Raw genomic sequence first — 21,253 nt, 5'->3', positions numbered from 1 at the left:
GAGAGGTGAGTGTGAAATGAACTCAGAAAAAAATGGGGTCCAAACACACCTTGCCCCAGCAGAGGGAACAACAAACCAGTCCAGCGAAGAGAAGTACAAGCTGTGGGTTGTTGATAGTTCTAAACAGGGTACTCAGGGCCAGTCACAGAGAGCATCTGACATTGGCCTGTACCAGAAACCCTCCAAAAAGTCTGGGAGTCCTAGCAGATCCACCTAATACATAGAAACAAACCTAAATAGGGAACCAAAATGGGGAGACAAAAAAAAAAGCCCCAAATGAAAGAACGAGAGAAGTCTCCAGAAAAAGAGCTAAATGAAACGGAGATAAGCAAGCTATCAGATATAGAGTTCAGAATACTGATTGTGAGGATGCTGAGAAAAGATATGGAAACTATGAAGGAAATTAAATATGACATAGCAGAAATAAAGAATACATTGGAAGGAATAAACAGATTAGAGGAAGCTGAGGATCAGATCAGCAAATTAGAAGACAGGGTAGAAAAAATCACTCAATCAGAGATCCAAAAGGAAAAAACAATTGAAAACAGGAGGACAGTTTAAGGGAGCTGTGGGACAACATGAAACGTAACAATATTTGCATTATAGGAGTGTCAGAAGGGGAAGAGAATAAGCAAGAGATAGAGAATTTGTTTGAAGAAATAATGGCAGGAAACTTCCCAACCCTGTCAAAGAAAAAGTCACACAAGTTCAGGAGGCACAGAGAGTCCCAAGCAAGAACCCAAAGAGGCCCACACTCAGACACATCATAATTAAAATGCCAAAAATTCAAGACAAAGAGAGAATCTTACAGGCAGCCAGAGAAAAGCAAACTGTTACCTACGAAGAAGCTCCCATAAGGCTGTCAGCTGATTTCTCATCAGAAATTCTACAGGCCGGAAGGGAATGGCATGAAGTATTCAAGGTAATGAAAAGCAAGGATCTGAAACCAAGACTACTCTATCCAGCAGGCTATCATTCAGACTAGATGGTGAAATAAAGAGCTTCCCAGACAAAAAAAGGCTAACTGAGTTTTTTACCATCAATCCAGCATTGCAATAAATGTTAAAAGGACTCCTGTAATAAGAAGAAATAGAGAGAGAAACATAGGCATAAAGAATTAAAATGGCGATAAATAAGGGCCTATCAATAATAGCCTTCAGGACTTTAAGGGAGAGATCAACAGCAACACAGTCATAGTCAGGGACTTTAACACCCCACCGACTTCAACACAGAAACTGACTCTAAATCGCACACTAGATCAGATAAATTTAATTGACATTTATAGAACATTTTACCCCAAAGCTGCAGAATGTACATTCCTCTCAAGTGCACATGGGTCATTCTCAAAGACAGACCACATGTTAAGACACAAAACAAGCCTCTACAAGTTCAAGGAGATTGAAATCACATTAAGCATCTCGGATCACAATGGCATGAAATTAGAAATCTACAGTAAAACCACTCAAAAACATTCAAACACATGGAGACTGAATAGCATGTTATTAAACAATGAATGGGTTACCAATAAAATCAGTAAGAAAGAAATCAGCCGGCCAGACGTGGCTCAGTGGCTGAACATCGACCTAAGATCCAGGAGATTGCAGTTCGATTCCCGGTCAGGGCACATGCCCGGGTTGCAGGCTCAATTCCTGGTCGGGGGCGTGCAGGAGGCAGCCAATCAGTGATGACTGTCTCATCATAGATGTTTCTCTTGCTCTCTCTCCCTCTCCCTCCCTCTCTCTGAAATCAATAAAGATAAAAAAGAAATCAAAAAGTTCCTGGAAACAAATGAAAATGAACACACAACAATCAAAATCTACGGGACATAGCAAAAGCAGTCCTGAGAGTAAGTTCATAGCACTACAGGCCTCAAAAAGCAAGAAAAATTTTTCGTAAATCATCGAACCCTACAACTTAAAGAATTAGCAAGCTGCCCTGTGAAGCCATCCAGACCAGGGCTCTTGTTTGCTGGGAGTTTTTTGTTACTGCTTCGATTTCATCAGTTGCTATTGGCCTATTTGGGTTTTCAGATTCTTCCTGATTCAGTTTTACATGATCTCACTCACATGTAGAATCTAATAAACAAAACAGACTGAGGAACAAAATAGATCCAGAGACATAGAAGCATGGAACAGACTGATGAATCTCAGAGGGAAGGCGGGGGTGGGGGAGTGGATGGGGAGAGATTAATCAAAGAATTTATTTGCATAAATGCAAAACCCATGGACACAGATAATAGTGTGGTGAAGGCCTGGGGGGAGGGACGGGTGCAGGGGGAGGGGATCAGTGGGGGGAAAAAAGGGACATCTGTAATACTTTCAACACTAAAGATAATTTTTTTTTTAAGTGGGAAGGATGCATACCTACAAATATACTTTAAAACCAAAAATCGTGATGCTGTCTCTTCAATTTACTGTTGAAAGAATATTCAGCTTATTCCCAAAGAAAGCAAAAGCTAATAGAATATTACTTGAAGCAGACACAGCACATTGTCCTGTAAAAGCCTGGCACGGTCACTTCAAATCTTGCCAAGGACCTTTCCATTCATTCTGTACTCCCTGCCTGCTCTCAGGCCTTATTCTGGGGCTGGTGAAAAAGAGAAAATAATGTATTTTCATGTTCTTATTCTGTTATGCCCAGATGCTGACTGTGATGACCCACCGAAGTATGAATCTATGAAACCCAAGGGTGGACAGCCTTCACCCCCTTATAATCATGGGTACCAAATAGAATATGAGTGTCGCCTAGGATACAGGCGTACTCCTCCTTTTCATCCCCTCTCTGCTGTTTGTCATCCTAATAACACATGGACAACTCTCCGGGAGGCTTGTACAAGTAAGTACACTAAACTTTTTGTTTTTATTGCCCTAAAGATTTCACACATTTTATTCCATATTTTATTCCATTTTATTGTAAAATGATGGTTTTCTCATGTGGATGTGGATTTTAGACAGCAGTGTATTTTTTCAGGCTTTGAAAAATTTCCAGAGAATCTTTTTCTTGGCAGTTGGTTGTTTTGGTAAATGTGAATCTTAAGTTTGGCCTTTTAATAGTTAAAGAAAGAAAATAGTACTCCCATGAATTTAGTAGAGAAATGTAGGATTTTGGTTTTGATTCAGATCTGTTTTGAAATTTGTATAAAACAACGAATTTCAAAAATTTTTCTTTCAGGAAGATTATGTCCACAACCAGGAGAGCCCCAAAATGGTCGCTTCAGTGGATCTTTTGAATTTGGTTCAGAGCTTCAGTATACTTGTGACCAGGGGTAAGTAGAGGAACTAGGTAAATGTTACTAGTTCTATTTTTGCTTTACTTCTAAGTATGGAAACATAATGTTGATTTCGTTTTGCTGTGTGTGTGACAAGCTGTACTTATAGCCAGTGAACTCTTGGGCTTTTTATGGAGACTGAAAAGATGTGCATGGAATAGAAAAAATTTCGATTGAAGTAAAGCAGAATTGAACACTACTATAAGTAATAATCCTACTGTAGTCATTAAAAATGTAGTAATCATGGCTTTATCCTTGACAACAGATTGCACCCTGTTTAAAATGGGCAACTTTGAGGGCTTTTAGAAATGGGGGGGTAAATTTGCCAGCCAAAAATAAACTTATGTTGAGATAACTGTGAGGTGTTAACCAGTCAAAAATTGACCTGGTTAGCCTGGACCTTAACTTTGATCAAGATCTCTTAGTGAATACACCTGAGGGCAATTCAGTGCATGAGAATGGTAGAGAAGCAATGTAGAAAAAAAAGATCTCGTAGTGGAAAGCCTTATTTTTGTGACTGCTTTAAAGGAGGGAAGATCTCTACCAGGTGTACTGAGCACTTAATAGTAGCCTTTGTTCCATAGGGCTCTTTTAATAGTATGTATTTGGGAAATTTATGAAAAATGTGCAATATAGAGGAAACTGATACACTATAAAATGCAACTGATTTTTTAATATTAATTTTGTGTCCTGCTAATTTACTGAATTCATTTATTAGTTCTAACAGGGTTTGTGTGTGTGTGTGTAATCTTCAGAATTTTATACATGTGAGGTCATACTGTCTGCAAACATTGATAATTTTACTTCTCCCCTAACCAGCACTTCTTGCAGTACAAAGTAAACCTGTTATTTTTAAACCAATGTGTGTTCAGCTTTTTGATATCCAACTCATGCATCTACACAGTAATTCACAATGTATAAATTATAATGCCAAGAATATGTGTGGTGAAGGGTGGGGAACTCTACAACTAAAATTAGTTTTGAGTCAGTGCTACCTTTTAAAAATTAAATTAGAAACCAATTTAACAGGGTGAGCGAGCACATGTGGCTGTTTTGTTTACTTGTCCTGACTGGGCAGAATGGCATGAACTAGGGCACAAAAGTGAATGTTGATGTGCCTGCTGCAGGTAGCAAAGAGGCCAGACTGACCAGCATATATATAGACAATTTGCTCTAGGTCAGTGTGTGCTCAAATGCAGAAACTCTATTTCCTTATAGATTTAGTTAGTACTTTCATTATAGGCTATTTAAGAAACTTCTCCCTCAAACTACTGTAGTGCAGAAAAACAACCATATAAAATTTTTCTTCATTATTATGTGCATTGTGTTAACTGGTAAAAAAAAAAAAGGTAATCTTTTTTTTTCTTTTTATTTAGTTATTACCTACTTGGGTCAGACACTATATCTTGTATCATTGCTGGAGATGGAAATAGTGTGGAGTGGAGTGCTGACCCCCCGAACTGTGAAAGTAAGTATATTCTGTCTTTAGAATTTAGAGTAGTAGTTCTCAAACTTTTGGCCTTGGCTTGACTTTATGCTTTTAAATTTAATAAGACCCCACAGAGCTTTTCTTCAAGTGGGATATGGCTGTTGCTACTCATTATATTGGAATTAAAACTGAAAAGTTTAAAAAATAATTATTCATTATTAAGAACAGTAAGCACAATACATATTAATATATGCAACATACTTTTTATGAAAAACCAAAATTTTCCAAATAGTGAGAATAGTGTCATTGTTTTACATGTTCGCAAATCTCATCAATATGTGTCCTAAATGACGACCTCAGGATTCTGGCTGCGTAAACATACCATTTGTACATTTGGCAAACTTCACTGTTACACTCTTAAGGATTAAAAAGATAATACATTTTTTCATAGGAACTTTGTTTCAAATGGATATCGGATTTGCAACTAGATTGTAGATATCATATGTGAATGAATTTATTGAAGGCAGTTCATAGGATGTTCCTAATGCTGTTTTAATCTTTTACTTTTTCTCTTGCCTTCCCTGTCCTTTTTTTTCTCCTTTTAAGAGATTTTGTGTAAACCACCTAAAAAAATACAAAATGGACAATACAGCTATAGCCACAAGGAAGTGTTTGAATATAATGATGTAGTAGTTTATAGCTGTATTCGTTCAGGTGGACCAGATGAATTCTCACTTATTGGAAAGAGTGAGCTGGTTTGTACTGGGCATGACAAATGGAGCAGTGACCCTCCTGAGTGTAAAGGTAATAATATTTTTCTCTACTTCTTCATTTGTAAATACTATGGAAATACTTTGTAAATACTTTACTAACAAGTAAACAAAATAGCCACATGTGCTTGCTCACCCTGTTAAATTGGTTTCTAATTTAATTTTTAAAAGGTAGCATTGACTCAAAACTAATTTTAGTTGTAGAGTTCCACACCCTTCACCACACATATTCTTGGCATTATAATTTATACATTGTAAATTACTGTGTAGATGCATGAGTTGGGATATCAAAAAGCTCAACACACGTTGGTTTAAAAATAACAGGTTTATTTTGTATTGTAAGACGTTCTGGCTAGAAAAAATGGTAGAGTAATTATAAAAGACTGACCTCACCAATAAGATTGATAAACTCTGGGAAAAACGTACAGGCATACCCTGTTTAATTGCACTTTGCTTTATTGCATTTCACAGGTGTTGAGTTTTTAAAAATTGAAGGCAAGACCCTCACCAGCAAAAAGATTATGCCTTGCTTTATTGTGATACTCATTTTATTGCTGTGGTTTGATATCAGACCTGCTATATCTTTGACATATGCCTGTTCTTTAAAAACAATGTTTAAGGCATTATAGCGTGACATAAAACAGGGAGGCTCTGGAGGGTATTTGACTCTCGAAAGAAAGAAACCACTGAATAACACCAAAATAATTACTCTTGTCAAGTGCAAATGCAGCATTCTCTAATTACATATCCTAGGCATTAAGATAAGTTTTAACAAATTTCAAAATATTGAAATTATTTACTGTACCTTTTCTGATCACAGTGTAGAAATCAAAATAAAGATATCTATAAAATCCCCCAATACATGAAAGTTACGCAAGACACTTCTAACCCATGATGCAAAGACGACTTCACAAGCAAAATTAGATAGTGTTGTGAACTGAATAAAAATGGAAATGGAACATATCAAAATTTGTGGGATACAGCAAAAGCATTGCTTAGGAGGCTATCAATAGCATGAAATAAAAAAAGGGGAAACGTCTCAAATCCGTCATCTAAGCTTCTACCTTATGAACCTAAAAGAGAAGAGCAAACTTTACTCCAAACAAGGAAACAGAAGAACAGAATATAGAAATCAATGAAATTGAAAAGAGAAAAGTAGAGAGAATTAATGAAACTAGCACATAGTTCTTGGAGAAGATCATTAAAATGTTTTAACCATTCTGACAAGAGAAAAAGAAAATGCAAATGATCAATATTAAGAATGAAAAAGAAGCTATCACTAAATATATCCTACAGGTATTTAAGGGAACAACACAATCAACTTTATACCTATAATTTTGACAAAGGAAACCTCATAAAGAGAACTGTTCTCCCTGGGGAAGCTATCAAAATTTCAGGAGTAAATAGCAGCAGCTCTGCACAGGTTCCAGAAAAAGACACATCTCCCTTCGGTTCATGAGAATTGCATTGCTCTGATACTAAAACCAGACAGACACATTTCAGGGACATCAAAAACAATATAATGGACAGAGAACCAAACTTCTCAACAAAATATTAACAGATCAAGGCCTATCATAAATCGTCAAAGAGAATTTATTCCATGCATGCAAGGTTGATTTAAATTTAAAAATTAATCAGTGTAACTTACCGTATCAGGAGATATAAAGAAGAAAAAAAATACATGGTCATCTTAATGTGAAAAAAAGCATTTGACAGAATTCATCATCTTTTCATTATAAAACTTCTCAGTGTAATAAGAATAGAGCTGTCTGTCCCTGATAAATGGCTCTTACCAAAATCACATAGCTAACATTTTACTTATTGGTAAATGACTGATTTATTTCCCCCTAAGGCAGGAACAAGATAGGGTGTCTACTGTCTCTACTCTATTCAGTACTGCATTGGTGCCTGCCCAGTACAGTAAGGCAAGAAATAGAAATACACATATATGTTGGGGAGAAAGAAATAAAGTAGATTATGTTCACTGTGACATGATTGTCTATGCAGAAAATTCAAAAGCCTGAAGTTTTAGCCAGGTTGCAAGCTTAAGATCAATGTACAGAAATCAATTGTATGTCTATATACTAGCAATAAATCATTAGAAATTGAAATTTTTTATATAATATTTACAACAGTTCCAAACTGCATATAATATTTGAAAGTAACTTTTATAACACAGGTGCAAGATTTGAATGGTAAAAACAACTAAACACTTATAAAAGAAATTAATAGGCCTTAATAGAAATACAGTGGTATGGGTGGGAAGGCTGAATTATAGTAAAGATGTCAGTTTTCCGTAATCTATAATTTTGGCACAATCTCATTAAAAATCCCAGTAGAACTTTTTCTATAAACTGACAAAATGATTCTAAAATTTATATGAAAAGACAACAGAAGTATAATCGTTAAAATTTTGAAAAAGTCAGAGGACTCATTCTACCTGGTATCAAGACTTATTATATAAAAAACATAAATAAAGCATATAATTAAGACAGTGTGGAACAGAAGAGCGACTCCAGAATAGACCCTTTCAACTGTGTGCAGTTGATTTATCACAGGTGTACAAATGATTCAGTGGAAAAATGGTAAAAGTACAGACACAATTTGATATCCATATGCAAAAAAAAGACCTCAACCCATTTTTGCACCATATATATTTACTCAAAGCATCGTAGACTTAACTATTAAAAAACTTTTTAAAAACTTAAAAAAATAAGACTTTTACTGGAACACATAGAAAGCATTTGTGACCTAGACAAAGATTTCTTAAATACAACCCTAAAAGCACGATCCTTTAAAGAAAAAAAATTCTTAAAAACTCAAAATTTTGCTCTCATAAAACAGTTATAACAATAAACAAATGAGTCATAGACTGGAAGAAAATATTTCCAAAGCACATATCTACGATATGTAAAGATCTCTCAAATAAGAAAACATCTCATTTTTAAAAAACAGGCAAAATATTTGAATAGACCTCTTCCACCAAAAGAAGTTATATTGATGGCAGAAAAGGACATGAAAAAGTACTCAATAGCATTAGTAATCACTTAAATAAAATTTAAAACCACAGTGATATACAAATAAACACATAAAAATAAAAAAGGTAACAATACCATTACTCACAAAGATACGGAGTAATTAGAACTCTCAAACATTGCAAGTTAAGAATGCACAGTGGTATGTCTATTTAGGAAAACATTTGGTGACTTCTTTTAAAGTTAAACATTGACTTTTCATACAACTCAGCAATCCAAGTAAATGAAAACATGTTCACATAGAACCCTACATGAGAGTATACATAGCAGCCTTAGTCATAATCCTCCCAGAGTGGAAACAGCCACCTATTTTTCAGTTGGTATTCGAATGGCTGAACAACCGTGGTACATCCATATAATGGGATAATATTCCACAGTAAAGGACTGAGCATCTGATCTTGCAAGGACAGGAATGATTCATATGCATTATGCTAAGTGAAACAGGCTGTACTCAGAGGCTGTGATCCCATTATGACATTCTGGAAGAGAAACGGATAGAAAACAGATCAGTGGTTGGCTGGTTGGGGGATGGGGATGGGTGGGGATGGGGAGGGTTGATTACGAAGTGGCATGAGGGAATGTTGGAGGTAATGGAACTTTTCTATGAATTTATTGCCGTGGTAATTACATAGTATTTGCATTGATCAAGCCTCATTCAACTCTACACTTAAAAGGTTGAGTTTTACTGTATATAAGTTATGTCCAATAAACCTAACTTACAAAAATCATTACTGTGATTAACAGCAGTTTAGCACAACATAGAATAGATCAGTGAATCCAAAGTGAGGAAAATAGAAACCAAGCAAATGATTTGAAAGAAATATTTTTAGAAAGAGGAAGATTGACAACCTGGGGAATAGCAAATGGTCAAATATACATGTTGATGGAGTTTTAGAAAGAGAGGAAAGGTGACAGTATAGGCAGTTGTTTGAATAAATATTGGCTGAAAATTATCCACATTTGATCCAAACAACAACCCCACAAGTCCAGGAAATTCAGTGACCCTAGTAGGATAAATAGAGTTTAAAAAATTACCAAGAAACCCCTACTAAAGCAAACATACCATGGTCAAACGTCTGCAAAAAAAAACAAACAAAAAAAACCAGACAATGAGAGGGGGTGGAAACAAACATACTACATTTGCCCCACCCCTCTAAGTAAGAATGACAGCTGACTTTCTTAAGGAACTGTTGAGACAAGGAGACAATAACATCTACTAAAGTGCTGAAAGAAAAATAAAACAGGAAACCTAGAAATCTCTGTTAAGGAGAAATATTGTATTTACAATTTTTTTTACAGATGACATTTAATATTATATTAGTTTCAGGAGTACCACATCGTGGTTAGACATTTATATAATTTACAAAGTGATCACCCCTGATAAGTTTTGCTCCCTCTCTTACCGGACACTGTACGTGGTTATTACAATATTACTGACTATATCCCCTCTGCTGTACTTTACATCCCTGTGGCGATTTTGTAACTGCCAATTTGTACTTCTCAATCCCTTCACCTTTTCAGGAGAAATCTTTTAAAAGTGAAGGTATAATAAATAAAAACATTTCAAGATAAACTAAAGTAAGAGAATTGACACTACCCTACTTGCACTACAAGAATTGCTAAAGGAAATTCTCTAGGCTGAAGGGAAAAGATACCAGATGGAAATTCAGATCCACATGCAAGGAGGAAGAGCACTTTTCTGGTTTAATTTGATAAGATGTCCTCTTGTACTTACTGCTAGCCAGTGTTTTTTGTTTTTTGTTTTTCCAAATTCTGCCAAACCCATTACTGGATCCTGAAATCAATCTAGAAGGTCATGACCAACATTTTACTTCTTGAGAAGTAGAGTAGAATGCGAAATACCAGAGTACACTAGAATGAAGTCTAAGTGTTAACTTTTAACTATCTCAGGCCTGTGGGATTGTATACTGGTTTACAATGGAAAATGTGGTTTTTGATTCCTGGGTTGGAGTCCAAAATGTATGGAAAACACAGCCCTGACTCCATTTGCCTTTCTATTTCTTGAACATCCCAGTTCTTGTATGTTGTTGGGACCTGAGAACTTTCTGCATCTTTGTATAGCTAGCTTCTTTCCAACTTTTAAATTTGAGCTGAAGTATTTTCTTATCACAAGAGTCTCTCCTGCCTTTCTACAAAAGTAGGGTACTGTAATCAGTGTCTGCATGAAATTTTAACAAACCCCTAGAGCTAGAGTATCAAAAGTGTGTTTGAACTCACTAGGAAGCTGTATTGGTAGTTAGACCTTTCTCAAAACTTGTCAGTAATGGGGGGAAAAATGTAGGAAAGCCAATGAACTATAATGACAGTCTGTTCCAGGTGGAAAAAGATTATTGGATTTCATGAAATCTATTTACCTGTAATTAAAATGAACAAATAAAGTCTTTTTAAAAAAGTTAATATCCTGCCTTCCATTCCTTGTCTCTTTGTTCCCAGGGAAAATTACTGTTTTGCACCAGTTTTTCTCTCCTAGGCTACAGCAGCTGTCCATTAATTCTGAAATTTCTTCACTTTTCAGTGGTCAGATGTCCAAATCCAGTACCCAAAGATGGATACGTGGCGACAGGATTTGACAAAAAATATTCCTACAAAGCACTGGTTGTACTTGCATGCAATGAGGGTTTTTCCCTTGAAGGCAGCAGCGTAGTTGTCTGTGAAGCTAATAGTACTTGGGAGCCTAAGACGCCAACCTGTGTTAAAGGTACAAAGGATGTCTTTTACTTTCTTTTTTTGTTTAGATGGTTTTTCTTTGATTTCAAATATAAATGATACAGAGTAATTGAAGTTTTAGTATTTATGTCTTAACACATGTAAAAGTCACAAAGAATTCTGCTTTTGCTATTTTGTATATTTTCATAGGGTTAGCTCCTTACATATATCACACAGGTGTATAAGCTTTTCTTCTACTTTTTTATGTGCAAAACTAGATAGCAACCATTTTTAAGAAAATTGAAGCATGGATAGTTTCATCTAAATAAGTCAGGTTCCTCAGTGGTTAATCCAGTCGACATTCTTTTGTTTTCCAGTGTTGACTCCTTCTGCCAGTACCAAACTTCCGAGTTTGACTCATTCAGGTTTAGTACCATCCTGCTTATCCCTTTAGACATTTTTGGTGCAATGCCGGCAATAACTCCCAAGTATTTGATCTCCTGTGTGTTATTTTCTTTTCCAGTGTCACCTCCCAGCACAGAACTTCCAATTTCCAGTGTCTCAGGTTTAGTAACTTCCTGCTTATATTTTTCAAAATATTTTAAATTTCTGGTGATTCTTTTTTTTGAAATAATTTCAGTTCTTGGATATTTTTTCAAAATCCTTTAAATATCTGGTGAGTTACACCCATTCACCATTTTTAGTAATGAAAGGAGGAAGAACATATTTACAGCCATTCTTAACTTGCCACAGTCCTCACATATAAACAGCTTCATTAACTTGGCAATTTATGTAAACTTTAATGTGTTTACTTATATGTAAAATTATTTAATACCTTCCTCACTGGCTGGTAGGAACCTTTAAGTGGGATGCATGAAAGCATTTAGCACAGTGTCTGGCACATAGGAGGTTCTTAAAGGAAGCTATATGACTTACAGCATCCCTCCAGTTAAGTTAGGGAGCAAGAAGGTCCATGGCTTCTGTTTCTTAATGTGTTTGTTTCCTGTCATCAACGTTGCTGTTGTATTCATTTAAAAAGTGATCTGGTGACACCTTTATGGGGTATCTTCCCTGTAAAGGTGTCACCAAGACTGATTCACGACTCAACTTTCATTTCCTGGACTGCAAACAGTTTTTTTCTTTTTATATAGTACAATGTGAACTGGTAAATTTCTGCTGTTTCTAGAACAAGACCCATAGTCCTAGTGCCCCCAGCCCCACCTCATACAATTATTCTTTTTGTCTTTACTGGGTTGTGTGTTTTTTTAATCCTCACCTGAGGGTATGTTTAATGATTTGAGAGAGAGAAAGAAAAAGAGAGAGAAAGACAAATGTCCATTGGTTGGATTGGTTGCCTCCTGACTGGGAATCAAACTCACAGTCTTCTGGTGTAGGAGACAATGTTCCAACCAACTGAGCCACCCAGCCAGGGTTTTACTGACATTTTCCTTTAAAGGCAGAAGTCATTACTTATAGAAATGCAGCGGAGGGCTTCTTGCATGGACTCCTCAACCGCTCTGCTGAAGACTTGAGAGATCATTGCCATGTGGTGGAGGGAACTGCCTTCCTCATTTCAGTGCTGCTGGCTCTGGCTTCTCTTTGGTTTCAGCAGAAGCAACAGGCAAGAGGAATAGTGGGAAGATCATGAGCTTGGGCTCACCTCACTTGGGCCCTAGTTTGGTTCTGCTCACTCATGGAGCATCCTGTCCTTGTGCTTTCATGTCCTATTGTTTAATGAGGGTGTTGAAATCCAATCTCAGTCGCTGGCTTCTAACTTGCTTGTATATATTCTGTTGTTCTAAGACTTTAAAGGATTGAGGGGAGCTGTGCATGTAACATGGTAATTAGAACACCTTTTTATAATCCCTGTGTACCTGGTACCTGGTAGCCTCCTTGAGTACCTTAGTTGAGTGCTGTGAGGTTTGGGGTGGGGGTGAGAAGAGGATTTTTGGTGGACTGACACATAAGATTGCATGTGACGTTTATACTCATTGACCCATCTGTGTTTACTCACATGGTCCTAGTGGGTATTTGCACTGTGGGATACTGTGTGTATCCATATGCCCTTTTGAAAGAGTTGACCATGAGAGTTCATAAAGGGTTTATAAAACACTGTGATACAATTTAGCATTTGAAAGAAGAGGAGCAAATTGTAAGAAAAGTTTATAAATAAACTATAGGAGTTTTTTAAATATAAAAAGTCATAATTCTTCATGGGCCTTTAAAATATATTTTGTTACCAGTTAAAGAAAGAATCAGTAGTAACATGTAATGGTGATAAGGTAGATCTAATTCTGCTAATATGACAGATACCAGGAAACACTAAGGGAATAGAAAAGGAAAGAAATTATGTACTGCAGCACAATACTCCTGGAATGGTATTTTTTTAAGATACATATGTTTAGCCCTGGCCAGTGTGGCCTCAGTTGGTTGAGTGTCCTGAGCACCGAAAAGGTTGCTGGTCCTGTTCCTGGTCAGGGCACATGCCCAGGTTTCAGGCTCCATCTCCAGTAGGAGTGCTTGAGGGAGGCAACAGATTGATGTCTCTTTCACATCGATGTTTCTCTCTCTCCCTCTCCCTTCCTTTCTCTCCCTCTCTAAAAATCAATAAAAACATATTTAAAAAATAATAAAGATCCATGTTTATTCTGAACACATTTTTTAACCTCTATGATTAATTACCTTCTGTGATTTCCGTTGTAAAATACAAAGCTATAGTGAAGATTGTTCTGCAAACATTCTTATGTGTTTTTGTAAATATATATTTAGGTTAAATGCCCAGAAGTAGAATTGCAAAGTTCAGAAAGCATGTGTATTATTTTATTTTAATGGCTAATTAACATTTTTTAAAAATCAAAATTAAATCCATAATGTATTGATAAGGCTGGTGAATGGAATCAAATTTATTTTCCAGGTGTCAAGCCTATTCATCCAACCAAGCCTCCAGGTACATTTAGTCCAGGTTCAAAAGCTCTTTTTCCTTCTTCTTATGTTGTTAAGAAGTTTATAATGTGCTGGGTGGAAAATGATGTCATATGTTAATTTGCATTTCTTTAATTATCAGATGAGATAAGCTTTTTGGCCTGCATATTTATTCATGTCCTTTGTTTACTTGTCTATTAGGTTTCTGAATTATTGTGTTGATTTATCAGAACTCATTATAAATTAAAACGTTAAAAGGGCTTTAATTTATAAAGGGTTTTTTTTTCTAGGTTGTTGGGGGTTTTTTTGCCTTATTTTTACTAGTCAGTTTCTTTTTAAGATTTATATACTATTGGATACAGATTGCTGTATGTAACTTTTAATTACATAAGTAGTATACGAATATAAATTTCTAAAATTTCAAACATTAGAGAGTGAAGGATAGTCTTCTCTTTCTCTAGTCCATTGTATCTGTTTCTATACATCAATATCCTATAAATGTAAATCTACAGATTATGGCAATTTTTTCTTTTATCCTAAACAAAAATGGCATAATGCTGTTCATATTTTTGTAAAACTCACTTTTTACACTTACCATCTTAGATTGGGGTTGTATTTAGATTTATTCTGATCCTTTTAATGATGACTTTAATGTATGCCCGGTTTTACTCTATCAATGGTCATTTATATGTACAGAAGCTTTACATTAATAGGTAGTTACCTATATCGATCATTTCCTTAATGGCTATGGGTGCTGTGTCTTTCTTATAAAAGCTTTAGGTTTTCCTCACTGTCAAATTATATAAACATTTCAACCATGTGTTTTGATTGCATTCTTTGCATTTAAATTGTTGGTATATCTGAAATACTTATAGTATATGGAATAAGATAGGGTTCCTTTCCACTCCATCCATCCCCATTTGTTGAATAAGTTGTCCTCTCTCCAACTGTTTTGAAATGCTAATTTTTATCATAAGTTTTACATTCCCACTGGCAGTACACAAAGGTTCCAATTTTTCCACTCTACCAACCTTGTTATTTTCTGTTTTTTGATACTAGCCATCCTAATGTGTATGAAGTAGTATCTCATTGTCATTTTTGTTAGCATTTCCTAATGATTAGTGATCATATTTTTATGTGCTTATTGATGTTCTGTATAGCATCTTTGGGGGAAATGTCTATTCAGTGCCTTTGCTAATTTTTTGATTTGGGTTTTGTTGCTCTTGTTGTAATTGAGGTTTAGGAGTTCATTATGTATTTTGGATATTAATCCCTTTTCAGTTATATAATTTACAGATGTTTCCTCCCATTCTTGGGTTGTTTTTTCACTCTATTGATAGTGTCTTTTGATAAACAAAAGTTTTTAATTTTGATGAAGTCCAGTATATCTGTTTTTTTTCTTTTGTTGCCTATGTTTTTGGTGTCATATTGCCAGATCCAACATCATGAAGCTTGTCCTCATGTTTTCTTCTAAGAGTTTTATAGTTTTACCTCTTATGCTTAACTCTTTCAACCATTTTGAATTAACTTTTGTATATGGCAAAAGGCCAAGAGACCAAATTTATTCTTTTGCATGTAGATAGCCAGTTTTGTAAGAACCACTTATTGAAAGGACTGTTCTTTTCCCATTAGACATTCTTAGCATCCTTGTGACATTTGACCATATATGTGAGGGTTTATTTCTGGGCTTCTATTCATTTGATCTCTATGTCTGTCTTTATGTCGGTGTTTTGATTATTGTAGCTTTTTAGTAAGTTTTAAATCAGGAAGCTTGAGTCCTCTCAACTATGCTGTGGTTTTGTTTTTTCAGGATTGTCTTGGCTATTTCTAGATCCTTGGATGTCATGAATTATAAGTTGGATTTTTCTGGAAAATGCATATTCAAGATGGTGATAGGGGTTACATGTAACCTATAGATTACTTTTCATACTATTAACACAGCATATCTTTCTATCATTATTTATATCATCTTCTATTTCTTTCAACAATATTTTGTCGTTTCCAGCGTAGGAGTCTTTCACCTCCTTGGTTAAGTTTCCTCCTAAGTATTTTATTTTTGATGCTATTGTAAATGGAATTGTTTTCATAATTTCCTTTTTGGAGTGTTCATTCTTAGTGTATAGAAATGCAACTGATTTGGGGGTGTAGATTAGATAGCCTGCAACTTTGCTGAATGTATTTCTTAGTCCTAACAGTTTTGTGTGTGTGTGTGTGTGTGTGTGTGTGTGTGTAATCTTTAGAGTTTTCTATGTAAAAGATCGTGTCACCTGCAACGGAGATCATTTTAGTTCTTCCTTCCCGATTTGGATGCTAATTATTTCTTTTTCTTGCTTTATTGCTCCAACTAAAACTTCCAATATGATGTCCAATAGAAGTAGGAAATGTAGGCATCCTATCTTGTTCCTGATCTTAAGGGAAAAACTGGGTCATTTGCCATTGAGTATGATATTAGCTATGGGTTTTTCATAAATGGCCTTTATTATGTAGAAGTTTCCTTCTACTTTATTATGTAGAAGTCAACTTCTAAATCTTTTTTTTTTTTTTTTTAAAGCTGGCCATTGGTTTTCTTTTCTTTTTTTAATATATCTTTATTGATTTCAGAGAGACGAAAGGAGAGTGAGAAAGAGAGAGAGACAGAAACAGCAATGATGAGAGAGTCATTGGGGATCAAGTCTGCAACCCGGGCATGTGCCCTGACCAGGAATCGAACCTCAATCTCCTGGATCCTAGGTCGATGCTCAACCGCTGAGCCACACTCAGCCAGGCCTAAATCTTTTTTAAGCCTTCCTATGTCTTTTATTTTTTTATTTATATTATTATTTTTTTAAAATATGTCTTTATTGATTTCAGAGAGAGGAAAGGAGAGGTAGAGAGAGAGAGATAGAAACATCAGTGATGAGAGAGTCATTGATCGGCTGCCTCCTGCACGCCCCCGACTGGGGATCGAGCCCGCAACCCGGGCATGTGCCCTGACTGGGAATCGAACCCCGATCGCCTGGATCCTAGGTTGACGCTCAACCGCTGAGCCACGCCCGGCCGGGCCTTCCTATGTCTTTTAATTTTATGTAGAATCACATCAATCCATAGGCTAATTTTGACATTAGTCTAATGATAAATTTGATTGCTGTACCACAGAATATTGTCATAGGAAATGTTACTGAACAGGAAGAAGAATTCTGATGAGATTGAATATAAATTTATAGTATTTTTTGATAATACTTTTAAATAGAAACATTAATATAACTTATATAAGGAAAATAAAATTATAAGAATTTTCATTCAAAGGTAAAAATTCTAAACCTGTAATTTAGAGGTCTTTAATCTTTATTATTGTCTTCTTTTTTTTTTAACTTATTTACATTTTTGTTTCTTTTTTCCAGGAGGTCCCCCTCCCAGTGATGAGACACCATCTGGAAAACTAGGTATTTTGTTAGTAATGCTCTTGCATTATGAGACCTTAAAGTCCTACATGGAAATACAACATTTCAATTACCTGTAGTTTGTGAAGGTACAGTCTGTCACAAATGTGTGAGAATTAACATTTGTTAATTTTAACAGTGCAGATACCATGACAAATGTAAGCAGTAGTATGTGTAGACACATGTAGATAATAGTTTTTAAGAGGTGCCCCAAATTAGGATTCCTTGTAAGGTGAGGTAACTATCTCAAATGCCGTGTTTATTTATAGGTTAAAATTCATAGAATATAACTTGCTTTCCACGTGATAGTGTCATTTTGCAATGGCAGTTGGTAGGAAAGTTTTCTTTCTATCCATACCTTGTATACACAAGCCTTAAAGTACTATAAGTTGGGTGAAATTTTTTTTTTTTCCAGAACAGGTTGGTGTATCACACTTTATGTAGGTTCACATAGTTTACACAACTATGTTCAAGAAAATGATAAAGTATAGTTGTGTCATTTAAATGAAATATAAAGAGTTCTTGGTGAATGAATGAAATGTGTATTACTTTTCTTTGCATTAGACTAGTTCAGTAAGGTTATTCTTTTCATGAAATGCACCTTAGGCCTGTTATGGTTTTCCTCTTAACACTGTGGTCAAACTGTCACTGTGCCAGTAAATCCAAAGCCATCTTAATTCATTAAACACTTGACCATTTTTTATGAAGTGAAAAGAGCAGAGGTAAACATGACATTGTATACTTTGACTCATAGAAATGTAATTAAGATTTAATTAAATTAAGGTTTTGTAGTATTATTTATTGCTTTTTGGATAGTCAAAAGTGCATGTTTAAGTTTCTAAGCATAATTTTATCCATGTGCCCTGGTGTTTATTTTGCATTTTTAGAGTCTGCTTGGTGTGTCTTAATTTGGGGGTGGGCGTGCGTGAGGGAGGATTGATGGTAAGGTATTGTTTGTGAAGATTCTGCATATTACATTTGTGTAATAGATTAATAGATCTTCGTTAATAGATTCCACAGACCCACCACTGTTGGTGAAAAAATATAAATTAATTTTGTAATGAAGTCATAAGAAATCACAGACTGAATACTGAACTAAATCAACTATAATACATGTTTAAAACGATTTTCCACTAATCTAGTGAATTCTAATTGTTTTAATAATAATGTTTACTAATAACCTAGTGTGGTGCCTACAGCACAAAACAATGTTAGACCCTAAGTCTGGAATCAGATTAGAAGGGTTCTGTGATCAAAATGCCCTGGGCACACTAGCAGTCACACTAAACTGGACTGATAAACTTTTCCTTTGCTGTAGTTTATAGATGATCTAATTGACTAAAATGTAATTGCCACCTGGAGACCCACATGGGCTCAGTTATCTTCAAACTGGTTATCTTTTTTCTCAGGTCCTGGACCCATTGCCGCAATTAGTATTGTTGTTGTAGGTAAGTGCCCCAACGTGGATACCGCTTACATCAAAATACTAATGTAAGAAAGAGCATTATTTGTTAAATGGTTTTTCAGTTTCTACAGTTTTTCAAATTGAAATTAAGTAAGCCAGGCTAGAAACACCTCACCTTTTATATGATATATACCACCTTGTGTTGGTGACTATATATTCATTTATATTCTATATATCCACTTAGTAACAAATCCTAAATAATACATATTTTTTCCAAAATGATAAGTCATATGAGTTTGCATCCCAAATCTGCTTTGGGTATTTTTCTAAATTGGGAAAGGACCCTTCTCTGACTTACTGTGAACTGTTTAAGTGATTCCATGGAATTGCATTTAGACAGTGAAGAGTCCAGATGGAATATGAATGCAGAACTTAAACGCCAAATCACACAGAAATTTTTCTTACAGACATAATAGCTGAAGCAACTCTACACAGATTTCTCTAGTTACAGTGACAGTAAAAGTAGCGATTCTGATGGCACAAGTCATGTAAGGTACATGTAATGTAGGCACATGAAATGAAACTGAAAACTAATCTCCAAGATTCAAAATCTAGCAGAAGAAATTCATGTTGGTTACATTTCAGTGGGCAAAAAATGGCAGAAAATGTTCATGTGCTTAGATAAAACAGCATTTTCTGGCCACTGAAATGTAACCAACATGAATTTCTCCTGCTAGCTTTTTAATCTTGGAGATTAGTGTTTAGTTATATTTCACTTGTTTTTTGCATTTTATAGGTGTTTTGGTGGCAGTTTTGGTCGGTGCCCTGTTCTATCACAAGAAGAAGAAGAAAGGGTAAATTGCAGCATATTTCTTAACCATATTGGTGTCTCTCACTCTTGACGTACTGTTGTGCAGCTTTTGTTTACACTCTATTGCATGCATTTTTTCCAATGTGCCTACGTGTTTTGTGCCATCAGAATTGCATTTCTTTACTAGAAATATTTGCAGCTACTTTTGCTATTATTGTAACAAGAGAAATCTTTGTAGAGTTGCTTCAGCTATTATGTCTGTAAGAAAAATTTCTGTGTGATTTGGAGTTTAAGTTCTGCAACAAATCATGGACCATGATGGGGCCCTCCCTACCCTAGGTACACCCTACATTCTAAATTGGGCTGGTGGCCAGGATTAAATTTCAAATTGTTCACTGTGGAAATCTTGACAGGTATATTCACTGGAATTTTTTGATGAAAATTTTCCATTTGTTTTTATTACTTAAGTAGTTGTAAGAAGCTTTGTAGATGTCTTCAGTCAAATACTCAATTTGATTTTTTTCATTAGAGTTTTTATTTATACAACTGGGGAATTAAAAGCAACACTATTTGATTTCCCTCTTATGTTCTCTTAATTTACTAGGTTACAGGAAAACTGATGGGGTTAAACTTGCTGAGAGGGGTAAGATTTATAAGGCACCTCATTAACTTTATCTGTCCTTTTATTTATAAAAATGAAAAAAGATGGGAAACTTGGAAAAATAAAAAATGTGCAAATTCTTATAAGGTATTAGGATTTTTAAACATCAAACTTAAATTCTAATGAAATAGCTTATAATTTAATGAAAGACTTAGAATAAATCCTGGGGCATAGACCAAGATTAGGTGCTTTGAAATTTCTGATTTTTAGTTATTTGGTCTTCCTGATTACTTTGGAAATGGCTTTGAAATCAAACAATAATTTTTTTAATTCTTACCTGAGGATATTTTTTCCATTGCTTTCTCAGAGAGAGAGAAAGGGAGGGGGAGAGAGGAAAAAAACATACCAACGTGAGAGAGACACATGGATTAGTTGCCTCCTGCTCATGTCCTGATTGGGGCCGAGCCTGCAACCGAGGTACATGCCCTTGGTCAGAATCGAACCAGGAAACCTTCAGTCTGCGGGCCAAAACTGACCACTGAGCCAAACTGGCCAGGGCTGTTTACTGATTTTTAGAGAGAGAGAAGCATCCATGTGAGAGAGAAACATCCATCTAGGAATCAAACCCGCAACCTTTTGGTGTACAGAATGACGCTCCAACTAACTGAGCCACCTGGCCACGGTTCAAACCAATAATTTTAAGACTTTTGATATTCATAGTTTTATGGTATATTTTTCTTTTATATTAATCATTGGGTTTGGACCATGTGATAAAAGTACATTGTACACTCATAAAGAGCTCCACCTTCTTTTATATTATTGTTTTAAAAATACCCACAATGCCTTAATTTGAATCCTAAATCTTATATTTGTAGAACACATGCTATGCAGATGCAGCAATATGTTTTTAATTACACAGACACAGC

At 35.4% G+C, this 21,253-nt stretch overlaps 1 protein-coding gene across 16 annotated transcripts in view; it reads left to right on the top strand.

The window, feature by feature from the left end:
* LOC308549180 (membrane cofactor protein-like) overlaps positions 1-21,253 on the top strand; it is a 38,919-nt gene that overhangs the window by 8,950 nt on the left and 8,716 nt on the right. For 4 of the 16 annotated variants that reach the window (XM_081121560.1, XM_081121566.1, XM_081121570.1 and 1 more), the window contains exons 2-12: positions 2,641-2,835; positions 3,172-3,265; positions 4,645-4,736; positions 5,304-5,501; positions 11,039-11,221; positions 11,547-11,594; positions 11,693-11,734; positions 14,084-14,131; positions 17,472-17,513; positions 18,920-18,958; positions 19,712-19,769. In XM_081121560.1, the coding sequence (XP_080977686.1) occupies positions 2,641-2,835; positions 3,172-3,265; positions 4,645-4,736; positions 5,304-5,501; positions 11,039-11,221; positions 11,547-11,594; positions 11,693-11,734; positions 14,084-14,131; positions 17,472-17,513; positions 18,920-18,958; positions 19,712-19,769 (1,039 nt within the window). Of the gene's footprint in view, positions 1-2,640; positions 2,836-3,171; positions 3,266-4,644; positions 4,737-5,303; positions 5,502-11,038; positions 11,222-11,546; positions 11,595-11,692; positions 11,735-14,083; positions 14,132-17,471; positions 17,514-18,919; positions 18,959-19,711; positions 19,770-20,330; positions 20,370-21,253 lie in introns of all 16 variants that reach the window. The other 12 variants (XM_081121573.1, XM_081121574.1, XM_081121568.1 and 9 more) reach the window with 8 other exon arrangements.

Source organism: Miniopterus schreibersii, assembly GCF_964146895.1.
Source record: "Miniopterus schreibersii genome assembly, chromosome: 19".
Taxonomy (NCBI): domain Eukaryota; kingdom Metazoa; phylum Chordata; class Mammalia; order Chiroptera; family Miniopteridae; genus Miniopterus; species Miniopterus schreibersii.
Note: the sequence above shows the minus strand (reverse complement) of the source record. Positions and strands in the feature narration are given on the sequence as shown.